The 18,553-nt window shown below is 39.5% G+C and overlaps 2 protein-coding genes across 8 annotated transcripts in view; both read right to left on the reverse strand.

The window, feature by feature from the left end:
• Nucleotides 1-5,624, reverse strand: cd226 (CD226 molecule). Of its 3 annotated transcripts, none has more exons than XM_044104780.1 (6): nucleotides 5,455-5,624; nucleotides 3,868-4,191; nucleotides 3,384-3,764; nucleotides 2,615-2,717; nucleotides 2,455-2,509; nucleotides 1-1,287 (listed from the first exon to the last, which is right to left on the reverse strand). In XM_044104780.1, the coding sequence occupies exons 1-6, from the start codon at nucleotides 5,516-5,518 to the stop codon at nucleotides 1,261-1,263; spliced, it is 954 nt and encodes a 317-aa protein (XP_043960715.1). In that variant the 5' UTR covers nucleotides 5,519-5,624; the 3' UTR covers nucleotides 1-1,260. The 3 variants fall into 3 exon arrangements, with proteins under 3 accessions (XP_043960715.1, XP_043960716.1, XP_043960714.1); XM_044104781.1 differs by having other exon boundaries at nucleotides 1-266; nucleotides 5,455-5,623; XM_044104779.1 differs by having other exon boundaries at nucleotides 1-1,322; nucleotides 5,455-5,620.
• Nucleotides 5,625-6,034: 410 nt separating this feature from the next.
• rttn (rotatin) overlaps nucleotides 6,035-18,553 on the reverse strand; it is a 36,947-nt gene continuing 24,428 nt past the window's right edge. For all 5 annotated transcript variants that reach the window (XM_044104709.1, XM_044104711.1, XM_044104710.1 and 2 more), the window contains exons 35-49: nucleotides 18,274-18,358; nucleotides 17,849-18,050; nucleotides 17,542-17,632; nucleotides 17,060-17,210; nucleotides 15,843-15,980; nucleotides 15,075-15,277; nucleotides 14,815-14,920; nucleotides 13,499-13,596; nucleotides 13,156-13,233; nucleotides 12,704-12,830; nucleotides 9,536-9,726; nucleotides 9,053-9,326; nucleotides 7,461-7,564; nucleotides 7,096-7,165; nucleotides 6,035-6,206 (exon numbers count right to left, since the gene is read on the reverse strand). In XM_044104709.1, coding sequence (XP_043960644.1) covers nucleotides 6,127-6,206; nucleotides 7,096-7,165; nucleotides 7,461-7,564; nucleotides 9,053-9,326; nucleotides 9,536-9,726; nucleotides 12,704-12,830; nucleotides 13,156-13,233; nucleotides 13,499-13,596; nucleotides 14,815-14,920; nucleotides 15,075-15,277; nucleotides 15,843-15,980; nucleotides 17,060-17,210; nucleotides 17,542-17,632; nucleotides 17,849-18,050; nucleotides 18,274-18,358 — 1,998 coding nt within the window. In that variant the 3' untranslated portion in view covers nucleotides 6,035-6,126. The remainder of the gene's footprint in view (nucleotides 6,207-7,095; nucleotides 7,166-7,460; nucleotides 7,565-9,052; nucleotides 9,327-9,535; nucleotides 9,727-12,703; nucleotides 12,831-13,155; nucleotides 13,234-13,498; nucleotides 13,597-14,814; nucleotides 14,921-15,074; nucleotides 15,278-15,842; nucleotides 15,981-17,059; nucleotides 17,211-17,541; nucleotides 17,633-17,848; nucleotides 18,051-18,273; nucleotides 18,359-18,553) is intronic.

An 18,553-nucleotide genomic window follows, 5' to 3' on the forward strand; every position in this document is an offset into this window, starting at 1 on the left:
TTATTTCTGTCATAAGGAGTCTTTATCAGTCACAACTATCAGTTTCAATACAGCTGGTTGAACACAGAGAATCTCAAGTATCATCAAATGTACATTTACGGTTTCTTCAGAAAACATCACAAAGGGAAAACAAAAGCAACAACAACAACAAAAACAGAAAAACGCAAGAATCCAAAACTGTAATGTCCCTTTATGTTCCACATTTGTCTTGCTTCCTAGCAGAATAACCTGCTTATCCATTACTGCCTCTGCCACTGCCTCCATTTCTATGGAGATAAATGAATTAAATTACAAACAGCACAGAGTTTAATTTTTACAGCAGCTCCCATACACCGCAAACATTGATTTACAAAAGCAAACTCAAAAAAATTATAAAATAAATAAATACAAAGGGGAAATAACATTCAACAGTTGATGTTTTTTTTTTTTTTACATTTTATACACCAAAGGAGGGGGAAATTAAAATAAAAAAAACACACAAAAAAACACAGATATTCATCACAAAGCAGTCAGAGGGGGTAAAAGGAGATTTAAACTGCAGCCCAGGATTTGCTAATTAGAGTTCAGCTTTCACACTGAGGGCGTGCTGCAACTAGAATGCAGTCAGAGAGCCTGTTGGGGAAGGGGAAAGAAGCAGTCTCAAGTGACTGTACATTGCTGAGCGACTGCTTTTCTTCTCCGTTAGATGATTAGACACTATTGTCAAGCTTTGAATGGAAACCAGGAGGGATGAAAGTGAAAAGAGGGCAATTACACAGGCTTTTGTCAATCGTTTTACTTGGAGGGGGTTAGAGAAGAGAAAAGAATGATTATACGGGCTTTTGTCTTTCTCCCCTGTGTGATGGTTACTGTCAAATATTGTTTTGCCGAAAAAGCAAACATCCCCTCAACAATAATTACATAGTACATTTAATTAGGGGGGAGCAAGGCCGGTCCCAAACAGGCCCCGTCAGCTTTCTGACTCCGAGATGAGCACCGGCTTGTTAACTCATTTCAAACCGCCGTGCGAATATTAAACAGTGCCGGCGTGATCCCCGCATTTGATTAAAAACTCAAATGGATAATTACAGTCTGCGCTTGCTGACATTTATTTATCCCCGCTCTGATGTACACTGAATGGGGTGTGAACAGCTGAGAGCGCGGTGACAGACGTGAGAAAGCGACAAGAGTTACAGCACGCCTTTCCTTTTTTTATCCTGAGGCTGACGTTTGGTTTGGAGCGAGCGCCCGGCCGGCAGGTTGGCATAGATGGGGAAGCTTTTAGTCTGCTTGGATTTCTTCACAATCCTGGGACACAGAGGGACGTTCTCATAGATATTCGGCTGTGAGGAGGCAGTAGTGGATGTTAGTAGACTTTAAGGTAACAGACAGACAAACATGACAGGTTTTTTTACCAGCAGTGCAGCTGATTGGTTAATACAGAAAAATGCAGCGGCCTTGCAAAAGCTTCCACGCTTCTCACATTTTTAGCACATGTTGCCACATTATTACTATAAAGCGACTATAAAGGTATTTTTTTTTTTTTACAAAAATATGTGATAAATCAACAAAGTACTGTGTGACAAATTACATTCTGAAAAGTGTGGCATGCATTTATTTTCAGCCCATCTGAGTTCTTTACCTTTGAGAAACACTTTTGCTGCTATTACAGTGTTTAGCTCAACTCAGTCAGACTGGAGTGAAAGAGATTTTGAAGTCTGGACACAAATTCGTTTTTCTGCTGACACATGGATATGCTCTGATTAAAACTGTTGCTCTGTGTGGCTCTGGCTTTACGCTTAGAATTCTCATTTCCGGAGGATAAATGTCCACCCCATTTAGAGACTGATGCGCTTCCCTGTTCCTGCTGAAGAACAGCGTCCTTACAGCGTAATGCTGCCACCACCTAGAGTAGTCAGGATCATCACAGTAAAGCCCCGATGATCCTTAAGAATAGAGAAACGTGTTTTCTATCCAAGGGCAGCAGAAAGAAGTCTAAAGAAACAAAAATCTTTAAGTACACTTTTACAGGCAACAGAAAGAAAGCATATTTCTCTATTTGTGCAGGCCTTAATGGGGGTTGAATACAAACAACACACTTTCAGATTATGGTGAATCACATAATCCCTGTGGAACATGTTGAGTTTTGTGATTTTACTGCGGCAACATGTCAAAGTGAAGAGCACGATTACTTTTTGAACAACAAAATTCACGGCTAACGGATGATTGTGTCACTTTTTAAAAATCGGAATGCTTTTGACACCAGCTCTCTTCCAGATTCTTCAGACTGCACAGCTTGGGGTGGCAAGGCACTAGTTAAGCTCTCTGCATCAGATGGGACGTGTTGCTTTAACATTAGTTGTAAAGTGGAACAGCCTTGTAGTTAAGCGCGTGTCTTATGAGGAGGTGAGGGAGGGCTTTGAAGGAGTCGAGCGTAAAGACAAGAGTTGATACAATGAACAAACTAACGCCTACCTGTCTCTGAGTGGTGTGCAGTTTGACTCGGTACTCCTCTCGCCGCTTTTTTTTCCTGTGATGATTGTCACACACACACACACACGGGTCCACTTATGAGACAAAAGAATGAAACGCACACAAATTTAAAACAAGACTATATTGCCTTAACTGACAATACCTTAGCCTCAGGGCAATTATGAGGAAGGAAATGAATAGAACAAGTCCAGCAGCTCCAGCTCCGATGTAAACATACAGCATGTACTGGGACAGACTGAATCCACCTGGTTGGAAAAGAAATGATTTAATGTGAAATATCTGCAGGGCCATTCAATAAATTAGAATATTATTGAAAGGTCAATTTATTTCAGGAGCTTTATCAGTAAATGAAACACTAATGATTAATTACACACAGATGGATGCTTTAAATAATTAATAAATTTCAACTTTTAAAAAAAAACACATCTAAAACTTGAATATTATATCAAACTAATAAAAAAAAGATCATTCAACAATGTGCCTAAATGAAAAGTGTATAAAGGTTGTCAATTTTCAAAAGGTACTTTTAATCTAACAAATGAGCTTCATTGGACTGCATATTCTAATTTACTGAATATGACTGTAGATAAGACTAGGCAAATAATCTGAAATTCAACTTCTGTTTGTAATGACAGATTTTTCTGTTTCTTATGACATCTGAATTTATGTCATTACCCAGATAAATTGAACCATACCAGACCAGCACGTAATGCCATGTTACAGCTGCTCTAAGCGTGAGTTGATACAATGAACAGGGTCCTGTGGTTTTCACACCTCTAAATGTGTCATAAGCCATTTTATTTCTCTGTATGTGCTGCAGCATACTTGTGCAAATGACAGTAAGCATGGGAAATGATACGGCGTCTGTTTTCGAGCGGCTGACTTCACATCCGGTGTGTTGCTTGGTGTACCTGGAGGAGCTGTTCTGAGCAGCACAACGGTGGTCTGCACCCCCACGTCCGTGTTAAAGGTGCAGCGATATAAACCATCGTCTCCCGACGCAACGTCAGTCAGGTGCAGACTGAGATCCAGGCTGTCGGCGCAGTTCACCCTGCCCCTTTCGCTGTAGTCCTCGCCTACCAGACCCCCTTCCACCTTCTTACAGATGCCAATGATGACCCACGGATGGCCGTGCGGCATCTTCTCCAGGATGACCTGGTAGATGGTACCATTGTGCGGGTGCTTGCAGCTGATGGTGAGGTTGCTGCTCTCCTCGGCCACCACCTCTGAGTCTACTATGACTTCCTCTGGAGGAGGGGGCTCTGTGCTGTTGTTATCTTCTGGTGGCTCATCTGCAGGATGAAAGAAAATACATCTCAGAATGAAAACATTAAAAGACGACCCATGTTTCTTTTGGGGTAGAGGCAGATGGGTCTTAGAAAACATGGAGTTTACCTAAATCCTCCACCTGAAAGTCCTTAGTCCAGGGTCCCTGAGGGAACGTCTGGACAGAGCAGTGATAGAGCCCGATATCCTGATGTGTGACGTTCTTCAAGACAATGCTTCCATCCATAGGCATCGCCCTCAGGAACTCTATTCTCTCCCAGTAGGTGTAAGGGACGGAGACTCCGAACTCAGGAGAGAACACAGCAATGGGGTTCTTGTCTGGCGGTTTGGTCCAGGACACCATGCTGAGCTGGCCGTCCCAGGGACACACGCAGGTCAGCACCATCCCTTCCTCCAGCCGTACCGTTTCCACGTCTGTCTGCTGGACTGCAACTAGACAAGAATTTTACTGTTCATATTCTGATTTTGACACAACGTGGTTCAGATTTAAGCACTCACGGCCAAAGGCAAACAAAGCAGAGAGACAGAAAAACCTTGGTTTGTTAGACCTTCTTTCTGTGGTACACCGTTCATTATATACTTCACAAAATTTCAAGCCAGCTCAAATTCATAAGAAACCTTTCTCTCCCAGGTTTTTCTTAGACACAAGTCACTTATTTTCTATCATACTAGCTTCCAAAAGTATCTATTTTATTATGGCTACAGAAAAACGTGAACCAGACTGCTGCCATTTCATAGCAAACTCTGCAGTTGGTGGCAACTCAATTAGTTGCCCCCTGCTTAAGTTCTAGCACCTGCTGGATTTCCTTGGGCACTCTGACGTTTTTCTCAAAACTCTCCCTCCAATAAACGGTTGATTTAGTTCAATCTTACAAGCTGCAAACTTCTTGCCTGTTAAGCTCTTTTGAATCCCAGGGCTGATGCCGACACTGATTTTCTGAAAAGAAAAGCGGTGCTGTCAAAGAAATGACACCTACTTTCACGTCTCTCTTCTGAAGCAACCATTCAACTCTTCTATATTAATCACAATAGCAGTGATTGCTTTTTGATCATTAAGGTAATTTGGGGCTAAAAGTCAGTAAAAATATGGTTCACATTCTTACAGTTTTTGTAATTGAGCTGATCAGTTTTCAATAGTCTAGTCTCAATGGTAACCAGCAAAAGGTGAAGCAATCAGGGTTTTTTTTACAAAAGAAATTGTCCAGGCTGTAAAAAGGAAATTGTGAATATATATTATATATATATATATATATATATATATATATATATATATATATATATATATATATATATATATATATATATATATATATATATATATATATATATATATATATATATATATATATTCACAATTTCACAATATGCTTGTCATAAAGCTTCAATATTCAAATAAAACATCTAACAGTCTTAATGAGAGAACATTTCATCACACAAGTTCAGCATAATGTTTTAATTCAATAAAAGCACAACAAAATTAACCAGATTGTTGTATTTTTCCGAATCTATAGTTTCTAAATTCATAAAACTACGTCATATATTGAATAAAAAGTTATTTTTACTAATCACAACACCACTGAGAAGGTCACAATCAACAAGTTTCCCATGAATTTGCTTCATAACAAATATAAACACACAATATATAACCTGATCAGATTGAAAAATTTGTAGACGTAAAGCAAAAAATATTCCTACCTTTAAGAAAAGGGAGAAAGAGGAGTACCATGAAGTACCAGTAGTCCTTTTGTACAGCTTCCATCTTGCCCCACCAAGGAAGAATGAAAGCAGCATTGATGAGACGAGTGCACAGGCGCCCAAGCTGCACTTCCTGCTCCGTCTCTGGCTACAGAGAAGCACTTCAGCTACAGGGCCACAATTCATGGTGTCCCACTGCTGGCCCGCTCAACACAGAGAGGCTCTTTATCACTGGGGCTGGATGGCAAACTTACGACATCATTCTGCATGTTGGGGTTTATAATGAAGTTTTCACCACATGGAATTTAACACTGAAAAACTGGTATTCATATGCATTTTATGCAATAAAAAAAAAATGATAGAATTGCCACTAATAGATGAGTAACATTCAGTAATAATAAATGTGATAGTTTCCTCTAAATGTTGGGTTTCACCATTTGAAAATGTTTCTAGTTTGTGGCTTTTCACAAAAACTGTCGTGTTTCGGTGTGAACCAGCTGCCAAACACCACCGTCGCCGCAGTGACGAGTTCAAAGCCACACGCCAGCCAAGTCCTGATAAATGAGATCAGGCAAGGACGAAAGGTTGACAACACTTTTAATATCCAAATGACATATTTCATAGATAACAAAACATGATACAAAACTACACAATTAAAATCCTCAATTACATTCAACTTTTTAGCAACTGGGAAAGTTGATCCAGGCACTTCTGCAGGTAGGAATTCAAAGGTTCCTGCTTCTTCTCTGCATCTGCAGAACAGAATAACAACAACAACAAAAAAATATTAAAAACAAAATAAAAGGTTTGTTGTTTGTTGAAGTTTTGACGAATGCATCTTTAGGTAATCAGATTTTCTCAATGGCAGTGCTAAACAAAAGAAGAAAAAAACAACTAGAAAAAAAAACCACACAAGCAGTTCCTTGATTTTTATTTTAAAGTATAATTTAAATGAAAATTTAGACATTTTTCTTTCTAGTGGAGGAAAAACAAATTAGCAGAAATTTAAATTAGGCTTTTGTTTCATATTCAGAGGAGAAAATGAGACGATTTGAAGTTTTTTTCCTGACATTCTTCCTCAGATTACACTAATAAAATATAAGTTTTATCCTGTGAAATCACTGGTGAAGGTGAGGTTTTGACACTGAACTCAATGCAATTACAAAAAAATCTTTCTTTTTTTTAACTACTCATCCTCTCCCAGCTCATCACAATTTTATATAGGTCCTCATTCTGTATGTTTTACTTCATATGGATTTGTGTTGCAGTGAATAGGTTTAAGGAGGAAACAGCACCTCCAACAGTCACATTAAAGGATTTGTCACACGCCACCTATTAATATGACAACAAATAAGATTTTTATTTTGTTTTTCTCAGTCGATAAGTGCTTTTGTTTTAAAATTGAAAAGGGAATCAAGCCAAATTTTAATATAGATTCCTTCATGTTTCATTAAAAAAAGGCTTTCATTTCAATCTCATACTATTTATTTCAAAAAGAAAATTAATAGAGTACATGTTTTTTGTTTTTTTTTCCTTTTCACTCATGGCTTCTGATGGGAATACCCAAATTTCTAAACACTGTTTAAAAATCTGGTGTGTGGAAGTCGCGTTATTTGGTCATCAAAATGAAAACACACATGCCTTTCTTGGAGACGGTCAGTGCCTCCTGGATTTTTAATCGAACAGATGGACATTTCAGTGCAGTCTTCGCCTGTCGAGAAAAAAAAAAAAAAAAACTGATTCAGAAAAATAACTTCTGCTTATAATGCTTTGAGGAAGTGGGTGTATGTAAATGTGAGGACATAATAGCTGTTAAGAAGGTTTTTCAGGTTGTCATGAAAGCATTAAATTAAATATGAGAACAAAAAGATAAATTAGGACTTTACTGGAGAGGATATAAGCAAAGGGAATAGACCACCTCAGAGGATTAGCATTGATCTGAGGTGCAATACTCACCTCAGAGCAATACTGAGGTGAGTATTGCGAGTGTGTGTTAGTGTGTGTACCCTCTGATTGTTGTGGAGTAAAGCCCACAGTGCAGACGCTCCGATGCAGCAGGTTTCCAGCTCTTTACTTTCCAAACACCATAACAAAACTTTCATGGCTTTATCTGGAACACAAACATGTAGATAATCGGTAATCTTCATAACGTCATCAATCATGTACATGATTGTTTTAAAATGTTTTAATCATGATACTGTTTAAATGGACGCAAAGAAGAAAGAAAAATAGAAAAACAAAGTTAGATGCAGGGATACAGACAACAACAATTCAAATGATGTGATCATAAATATGATCTCAGTCTCACTAAAAAAACCCACAGCTGACACAGGAAATGTCAAATCTTCCACAGGAAACAAAAAATGTGGTAACGCAACATTTTCCACGCAGCTGGTCCTTCAACCACCACCTGCAGTGTACTTTGTGTGGGACACATCTGCCCACCTGCACAAGCTTTTTCAGTCTCAGCAGCTTCCTCCGCTTTCATTTTCTCTCAGCCTTTGGTTATTTCATCTTCATACAACTGAAACTGCAGCAAAACACTGCTAATGTTAGAATTACCTGGTCTGACTTTGCTACCCAAAACTGTTATGCTTTTCATTGTTGTCACACGTTGTATACATTATTTTGAAAATAAGAGATTGAATTCTATATGCTATAAAATTAATTTGGTATTCGGTTCTTCCCTAGAGCTCTGAACATAATTTATCTGTGACTAATTGATTAATTACTTCACTAATTGACAGCAAAAGCCTAATGCAGCGATGATTTGTGAAACATGAATAAATGGCTTTTTATTAGGAAATATTGCTTATGATCAGAGAGAAATAATGTCCTTATGACTTTAATTTAATATATTGGTACAGACCCTACACAAAGTGTTTATTCCCCTTGAACTTCTCCAAATGTTTTTATATTAAAACATCTTTATTAGATTAAAATGCTAAAGTCATTTTCCACCTGAGCTGTGGATCTCTGCAGCTCCTGCTAAGTTATTATAGGCCTCTTGGCTGCTTCTCTTATTACTGCACTACTGTATATCCCAGACTAAAAGTCACAATTTTTAAATATATTTTTTAATAGTTTGGCTGCAACTTCTAGCCAGATGCGACTTATATGCGCTTTTTCTTTTCCTCTTCAGGACTCGTTTTTTGACTGATATGACTTGTACTCGTATACATATATACTGTCTATATACATGACCTCCCACCTATAATATATAAATGTCTATATATTTGTCGTTCATGATTTTGCTTGTTCACTAATGATCACGATAAAAGACCTAAGGCCTTCACTGCTGTACTTCTACTGCAATTAATATGCATACAGGTAGATGATTCCCAAATTGTGTGATGTCTATACTGGAGAGTTCCTTTTTTGGAGCGTCAAAGTAATGGGGTAGGAATGCAAACAAACAAATAATAAAAAATAATTAAAAAAAATTAAAAAAAATTCCAGACTTTCAGCTGAATAGGGGAATGAGCAAACTGAACGGCATTCATGAAAAGCACACTAAAAAGATGACCTTAACAATCACCAAAGTGCTTTTTAAACCTGTATGTAATAGTTAAATCTCAACCTGTCTTCTGCTCCGTACCATTAGTCATGACATGTGATTTGACGGCGGGGCAGAAGCAGAGGTTGTGAAGGGTGAGCAGTGCGTGTGGTCGATGCGGTGCCAGTTCGGCCAGCAGTTCCAGAACTCCGGACACTTTCAGAATATTCTGCTGCCCGTCCTCTGTGGCGGACAGGCTGACTAGGAATCTCAGCCACAGGCTCAGGAGGTTCCCACCACCACCACCGACCGATGAGGCCTTAGCACCAGCCACCTTAGGGACCGGCACCAACAGGAAGGCTTGAAGGAAATTATTCTGAGAATCACAGGAAATGATCACAAAAGAGACCGATTACAGCATAGCATTATGGATCACCTCATTAAACACTACCTTCAGAAATTATATTCTACCAAGTAAGAAAAAAAAGCTGTAATGTAGACACAACTTTACCTCTAAAAAGAAAAAAAAAACTATAACTCATGTAATCTTTAGGATTTGCTACTTTAGTTTTAGTAATGTTGTACCTTCTGCAGGATGCACCTACAGTCTCGTGACACAACCAGGTTAGTCAGGAGAGAGAAGGATAGATTCTGGATGGGGCTGTTGTCTGGGGCAAGAGAGCTCAGCTTCATGACTGAGTGCATCAGAGAGGCGTTGGAGGAGCCCTTAGATCCTGGCACCCCACTGGGGCTGCTGACACAGAGGGAACTGCATGCTGGGAACAGAGAAAAAAAATTTTTTTTTCATAAATGGGAAAAAATAAAAAGATACACTTAGCCAACTATGCATTTCATAACCATAAAACATAGCATTTAAAAGACTTCTTCTGTCTTCATAAAATGTAAATCATCAAGTCAGAGCTTCCATGCTTAAAGAACATTCCAACATTTTAAGTGCCGCATCTCTTCAGAAATGAATCACACTGTGTAAAAGTCTTTATGGGTAAACTGGCTTACTAAATTTCGGATCACGACTTTTAAGGATTTTACATTTCCTTAATTGACTTTTTTGTGTCGTTTTGTTTTATGTCAATCTGTAGCAATCTTATCTACAAAAAAAAAAGAACAGAAAATATAACGGAGCACTCAGGCCAATTAACATTCTGAATTGCAATTTCATGCCAGCAACAGGCTTTTGAGTGTCATTTAAAGTTACCGCTGTTGATAACCACACAGCTCGTCCCTTGAAAGAATAGTTAAGTGCATCAGTGAAACATTACTGGAGCCGCTCAGCTCTGCTGAAGAGCTTGGCAGCCTGAAGCAGAAATGTACTCTGGCCACCTCTAAATCACTGCATAGCAAACTGACATTTAGGGTTTTTTTCCGTTTTAAAAATAGTTTCAACATAAATCAGCGAAATGATGATGGAAAAATAAATAATTTGTTGATTTGTTTAATTGCAGAAATGCAACAGAAGTTCTTCACTTTATAAGAGAGCTTTAACACATTTGTGGCAATTTTCATTTGCTAATTTTGGTTCACCTTGAAATGACTGCCTCATTATGGGAACTGTGGTGTTCTGACTCTTGGTGGGAGGCAAATTATTTTTGCTTAGTAGCCTCAGGCTGTAGATGATATTTATTATGCAGAAACATCCGGAATGCAAATACCAAAAGGAATCAAAGAAGGAAAAGATAACTGAAGAGAAAAATAATTTAAAAAAAATCACTCATGACATTCTGACACTAGTGGATGTTGTTCATTTGACAACATCACAACTTGTTGGTTACATTAATCCTAGAATGGTCCCTCAAATGCGACTGTTAGCCTCAGGTTATGCTTATGCCTGTCAGGAAGCCATCATGACATTGGTGAGGGTTAACACGGGATCTTTCTGATAAGATCTTAAGCATCCCAAGTGCTGCCTTAAATCTAATCAAGTACTCCGCAATACAAGGAACGTCTCATCTCAAATAAGAGCAGAATTTATTGCGTTCTTTGCGTCTGTGAGAACAGGTTTTGAGGCAACTACAAAAATATCTCCTGAAAATAAGCAGGGAGGGAACAGATAAAAAAACCAAAAAAACAACAGTTCCACTTAAACTAGCAACGCTAACGAAGTTTCGGATGAAGGAGATGAAAGAACGAATAGAAACGTAGGCGTCTCAGGAGACTCGGTGGTTGCCTCAGGGTGGATGGTGTAATACCAAGCCAGGCTGCATGAAGCCCAAATCCAACCTGCTGTTCGGTTAACCTTTAGGGAGACACTGTGCCTGACTTCACTGATTTCTGCAGCTTCCCAGCTTGAGCTGATGTGGTGGGAGGGAGGGGGGTGGGAGGGGGATAAAGAAAAAGTCAGTTTAGATCCGAGTGTGTGCACACGTCCACTGAAGAACTGCTGCCAATCACGTTTAGAGTTACTTACGCAAACCTGTCAACACTTATGAACTCCGGTTATCACAAATTGCTCGAAGTGAAGCAAGAGAAATTTCCGTTACTCACAGATGAAACAACTCCAGCGTCTTGTAGAAGCTTTCAGGACATGATTAGAAAGTGAAAGGAATAGATTACAAAAATAGGTAATTTTTTTTTTACAGCTTACAAATCTGAAAAGCGTGGTTTATATCTGTATTCCCTTAGAAAGCACCATTCCTTGTTAATTCCAGTTGAGAGTCTTTTGGGATTAAGCTAATCTGTCTTGGTACGTCTATAACAGAAAGTTTTGTTGTATTTTCTAATGTAGTTCTATGAAAAATCAATTCTCAAAAATGTAAGTTTTTCACAGATACTTAAATTGGATATAGGTTTGGACTTTACATACCAGTATACAGTTTACACAAAAACAGATTTTCTTTCAGGTTTGGTCTGCATCTAACTCCATCTGTCTTTCCAACAATCTAACCAGCTTCACAGAACTCCCACAGGATAATGCTTCCACCTCCATGTTGCACTGTGCAGATGGAGTGATGTTAGCTTTTCACCAATTATATTGTCAGAAAGTGTCAGAAAGTTGTGGTCTTAAACATAACCAGAACACTTCTTCCCGTCTGTTTATGGTGTCCACTACATGACTACTGAAAAACTGCGGGTCGGACTTCTCATGCGCTGGGTTGCCTTCTTACATTTGTACTTACAAAAAATTGTTTATATTTTCTTCCTATTCACAATTAATCTGTCATATAAATTCCTCGACCATGTATTAAAATTTGTAGTTGTAACATGATAAAATTCAACAAGAGTTTAACTGAAATGAATACTTTTGTAAGAAACTTTATATCAATGACACATAACTGAATCCACACAAAGATCAAGTGACGCATGAGTGATTGTTTCCCAACTTGTTTTTTCTCTTGAAATTTGTTCTTCTGAACTGAAGTCTTTTTTCTTTTTTTTTTTTGTTTGTTCTTTTTTTTCCCTAAATCAGCTGGTTGGCAAGAACGAACAGAAACATCTCACACATGGCAGAGATGTTCTCTTGTTTTCCACATCATGTCCCATTGGCCTGAAACTGCAGTGAGACTGACATGCAGCCTGATCGATTCTGACACGGTGCCCATTGTTACCGGCAAGCAAACCACGCATTGCTCTTATACAGTGAAACACGATGTGGTCATTGCAGAGGACAATGGGACTTTTGATGCAAAGTGTGTATGACTCAGTGAGATTGCTAATCGCAGAAGGAGGCGACATTACAGGCGCAGAGCCGGCACAAACACTCAGAGAGACGCAACATGCGCAACATCTCGTTCCCACCTGGCTGGCTATCGGCTGTGTACACACACAGGAGCTCCAGGACAGCTTCCATTGTGGGGTCGTCCAATAAGAACCAAGGCCACAGAGCGTAGAGTCTCAGAGCTAAACGGGCATCCATAGCAACCACCTATACACATAAATAGATTAGACTGATGTACTTGTAAGGAGAAAAAGGTATTTGCAGAGTAAAAGAGGCACATTTGTGATAACCTGATGGTGACAAAGATACCTGTAATCAGCCTAAAATGGCTCAATATCTTCTAAATGTAAAGGACAAGGAATAATAAAAAGAAACAGCTGATTTCCTCTAAAAGTAACAAAACGGAGAAATGAAGGAGCTCCGCGAGTGAAAATGTTAGCAGCATCTTGCACATTTGGAGGCACCTGTACTGCGAGGTTCCATTAAAAACCAATTAACTGTGAGGAATTTAATAGCAGCCATAGAAACTCACTTTGCATTCATCGTTGCAATAAAGAGCGCTCCGCAGGATCCCTGCAGTCAGCTTGACTTCTTTTAAATGGCCCCCTTCCTGAAAATATGAGAACAAACAAAACAAAAAGCAACATGTTTAATTGTTCTGGATTCAAAACAGCCTTTCCTGGCTGCATTAAACACTTGAAAAAAAAATAATTAGAGAACACCTGAGACTGTACAGTATGTATTCAAAGCATTTCTTCTAAAAACACTTTGATACAGCCTCAATTTGTTATTTAACCCAACTAAGGGGAAAAATGCAAACACATAGAGCTTAAAAATGTGCTGAGATGGGAGGTTTCTCGTTGGCCTGTGCTCACCTTTTTGCGGGTAGAAGCCTTGCTGGGTCGGATGGACTCCAGGTGGAGGTGGGAATGAGTCTGCTTCAGCTGCTCCACACAGCTGTCAATTAAACCGGCTGGAACACAAGACAGCAAGGGCAAAAAAGTAGCTAAAAACAACAAGTATTTGTCTCCCTCGAAATTCTTTTTTTTTTTTTACTTTTTTTGTCACTTTCAAAAATTTCCAAAATCATAATTTTTTTTTTTCTTCAACCAAGCAATTTAAAAGTGATTTCATTTAGAATAAAAAAAACCCATTAACAATGTTAGTTGCAATCTATCCAAACAACAACAGAAAAATGTAATTTTTCCCTAAGCTGAATAATTGGTCATGCTACCCTTGGCCACAACAACTGCCATCAGGTTTTTTGCAATAACTGCAAATACCTGATGACATAAAACCATCCAAAAAAAAAACAACAACCAAAAAGTAAAACTACCTTTTTATTTTGTAGAGGAATTTTGCACCAGTCTTTTTTTTGTTTTGTTTTGTAGAACTATTATAAATGAGTAATGCTAGAGGGAATCCAACATATGCAGCCTGTTGAGGCAATTAGGCGGCTTGTCGGTCGGATTTAAGTTCAGAGTTTTGACTAGGCTACCATAATGCTTCAGATTGTTGTTGTTTTTTTTTATCCAATCAGAGGTAGAATGTGTGGAAACTATCTTTTGCATTTACTCAGATAATTCTCATTCTGTAACATGAACATTTGAGTATGAAAGAAGAAACGTGCGGAGGCAAAGCTTTTTTCCAGTGTAAATGTGCATAAATATAAGAAAAGCATGCAATATGTAATAGTACTGGTAATTGTTGCAATAACAGCATGACTTGCAATAAATGTAATGATTTATTTCTGCTTCGATTTTATAGCAGACTTCAGAAAATGAGGAAGTCTGTCCAGCTACTGGGGAAAAAAGTAAAAATCTTTGTTTCCGTCTTACTAATTTGACAAACTTACCACTTTCTTTAATCCTTAAAAATATTTAGGCTGCTACAAACAAAAAGCGCCACATAATATATTACAAGCAGCCTAAATGGTTGGCACCTAAATTATTTGCATAATTTATTGCCTTATTGTTGTTCAGGCCGTTCTTTACAATATGCATACACTAATACTGCAATAAGACAAAATTAGCGGTACACTTCGCAGCTCAAACACATTTTCACAAACACAAACAGCCAGGGAGCTGTCTGGAGTTTAATTTAGGAAGACGTGGCACAGGCTGCTGCACAGTTTATGTGTGTGGTTTTAGAATCAGTCACACAGATGACAGCTGAGTTTTTGGGGAATTACCAGTGGCTGCGTGGTTTTGAGCTGTGGGACTGCAGGCCAGAAGCGTCATCAGAGCTCTGGCTGTGAGCTTCTTTAAAGGGTCCTGAAAGGTCCTTTTCTCAAAGCTCTGAGAACAACAACAAACAGGTTAGTGTTACTGTACCCTCAAACACCTTTCTTGAAGTCTAAAATTCTTGCCACGAACACACAGGCAATCCTGGGATTAACAGCTCCTCTGATAACTGAGCAAACTATCACATGACTGTAACATTCGCACCTACCTGCAATAACAGTTCACACAGCTCACTGGCAGAGGGACCATTTAGGATATCTGACAGAGTGCTGCTGTGCTTGGATGTGGAGCTTTGGAGTTCTGTGCCGCAGAGCCTCGTCTCCTCTGTGAAAACTGTGGAGAGGAACTGCAGAGCTGCTGTGTGGAGCAACAAATCTGCCTTTTTCTCATCCAGACACTGTGATAGCGTTCCTGCAGACAAAAATGTAAAAATAAAATTGCCGATTGCAATGAATGGCAAATGCTTTCTGAGTCGCAGTACGACGACAACAAAAAAAATAAATAAAGCAAATCAAAACTTTAAAACCAGTGACAGCTGGATATGTGACTGTGACTGAGGCAGCTTGCGCAAACTAATCATCTAAATTTGTCTGAACTCCCAGATGTCATAAACATCCTTGCTGACAAAAACACACATGAGCACAAAGGCCCCGCATTCATCTTTTACTGGACTCATTAAACGTCCTTGCTGCGTCATTAATCTGGGAGGAAGATATGAGTAGGAGGGGTAGAGGTGGTTTAATTATCCTACCCTCGCATCTGTTACAGAACATTTATACAGCAGTAAGGATGCAGCTAGCATGCTTAACATTTTTATTCTTCCATTTGTTTGCCAAGATGAAGGTGTAAATTTCACTAAAGAGACAGAAACCTGAGAGGCGATCCATAACATGATCACACAAATAATTTCGCCCTCTAAACCAGCAAAATTATGTTCATCACTTAAAACTCCCTCCCAGAGAGGGTATCCGTATACCTGCGAATGTCCGCCAGCATCTGCCCAGCACGGCAGAGACAGATGGGTGAGCTGCCGAGCCGCCTCTCCTCACCAGAGTAGCCAGAAGCGTAAACACGTCTGTCCAGCACGCGCAAACCGCGTCCCACGTACCTGCGTCTGAGGAGGGGAAGGAGTGACTCACAAATTTTATGAGAGCAGATAACCACAAAGAGGTAAGCTGTGAAGCTGCAGAGTGAGCTGAGAAAATGGCTAAACATAACACGACTGATCTGTATAGGTCATCTGTATAGGGAGCGTAAAGAGCCTCATGAAAGGGTTCGCACCGGTTTAGCCTCTCCACATTTTGCAATGCCACAACCGCAAACATCAATGCGCTCAACTGAGATGTTACGTGGCAGCCAAACACAGCTAGCGAGACGCGTTGATGCATTTATCTTTAGTGGCATTGATTGCTGCACCAGAAACAAGTGCCTGCTGCTGTTCATGTTGTCACTAAAACCAGGAAGACAGAGCACATCAGCCAAGTTCTTAAGTCCATAGTTTTGTTAGTTTTTGAATCACTGAATGGATTAGTACCCAAATACATTTAAGATCTGTTGATGTTGCATCAACTTTCCAGGCCACTAAGGTCTTCAGGTAACGGTCTACAATCCATCCCAGAATCAAACACAGAGAAGCATAATTCAGCTTCTATGATCCTCAAATCTTGAACAGACTTACAGAAAACTCCAAAGCAGCCAAAAAACCTTGAGTTCCTTTAAATCCAGACTGTAAATCTGGCTCGGTTTAGATCAAACGATATTTATATGTTAGAATAGCCAAAATTTCAGAGCTAAGTCTGAACAGATTGAGAGCACTGTCTTGAAAATATATGTTTACAGATACTCCCTCATTCCAACCTGGCACAGCTTTTTGTATTCCCCAATGAAGTCAAAAAATTCAGGGTAAAGATGTGCAAAGCTGCCAGCTGCATACCCAGAAACACTTGTGGTTCTTTATAATTCATCATGGGAAGGCAGGATTTGACATTAAGTTCACATTTTATTTGTGAAAAGATTGAAGGACATTTTCTTTCCGTTTCAGAAAAAAAGAAAATCGATTTGGTCTATCACGTAAAATCCCAGAAAAGGTAGATGTTTGTGGTTATAGCAAAAAGTGTAAAAATATTTATGGGGTATCATTATTTTTTCATGGCACTGTATGCAATCTATTTAATCACAGCATGAGAGTCCCACCTAATAATGTGGTATCCAGCATAAGTGCAGCCACCAGATTAGGCAACAGAAGCTTCAGGAAGTCCATCTGGCCAATCAGCTCCTTGCTTGTCATGATACAAGACTGCAGCAGTTTGCAAAAGCTCGACAGGAACCGAACTGCCGTGACAAACTGAGAAGCCACACACAAATGGACACAGATTAACAAAGTGCAGGTAAAATAATAACACCCTCCAGCCCCACAAAAATCATTTGTTAAGTTGTCAAAGTTGGAGAGAAAAAACAAGAAAATGGTAACTATGGTGAAAAGACAAACCCCAATTGTATGCTTCCAGCATAAGCTTGTTAAGTATTCCACCCACACTGAATATGTGGAGGTGCACTTAGATAACCTGTTCTGAAACTGGCACAGAGTTCCAACCCACGTATTTTGTGGTGGATCATGATAATAAAGAAACAACTGGAAAACTTCCCCAAATGCTGAGCCGATCTGTGCTGTGTACCTGACGCTTGACGTCTTCTCTGATTCCGGGAAGGATGCCGGGAGTCCTGAGCTCGCTCAGACATTTCTCCATGAGTTCGACATCTACCAGACTTGAAAGGGAGAAAGAAATATGACGGGATAAGTCTGTCTGCAAAGAAGTGAATAGAGAACCAATAGCATTCATATTATATTCACATCAGTGTAAATGGTGAAATAAAGGTACAACATGGTACACTGAACATGTCGGTCATAGTTTTTTATTTTTTTTACTTTTAACATTCTAGAAAGATGTTGTGTAGAGACGATCAAAACCTGTGGCCTTTTACCTGCTCAAAACCGGCAGTAGCTGGTTCTCTTGGACGGCAGCGAGGGTGAAGTCTGGCAGGACGGCTAGCAGATTATACAGCAGGCCGCACTGGGCTGTCAAGAGGTCAGGAGTTACTATGACAACCGCTTCCATGCCTGAGGGCTTGCCTGGTTGGGAGTCCTGTGAGGCACTTGAGTTGCTTGTGTCTCTATCACTCTGACCTGCGAGACACGTCAAAAGCCACTGAATCACATCCTGGTCTGTCTCTTGGGCCGAGGTAAATTTACGAGAAGTGAGAGCTTCACTCTCGGAATTGTGTATGTCACAGCGGTTTTGGTTTATGACTGTTCCCGTACACATCACGGGTCGCGTTTTCCGAAGACAGACAATATTCAAGTCTATGTGGTGAGTTTAAGTCCAGACGGATTTTTCTCCTTGTAGTACCTTGAGCCATCAGCCTGGCAGGAGTATCGTCTGGGATGTTGACCGGGGAGGAAACTTTGGGAGTGCTCAGCCTTGAACCTTTACTCTGCAACAGAAAACAGGAGAGCATGAGGAGTCATTTCACTTGAAATATTCTGAGGGAAATTTATCCAATTCATACGATCTGTCGGAACAATCCGTTAGGGGTGAAATTAGTGTCAACGAAACAAAAACAGAAAATCAACAGAACTCTGCTCAAAGAATATATGATTAGAACTCCTAGACACAGATATTTCTAAGC

This window comes from Gambusia affinis, linkage group LG21 (genome assembly GCF_019740435.1).
Source record: "Gambusia affinis linkage group LG21, SWU_Gaff_1.0, whole genome shotgun sequence".
NCBI lineage: Eukaryota > Metazoa > Chordata > Actinopteri > Cyprinodontiformes > Poeciliidae > Gambusia > Gambusia affinis.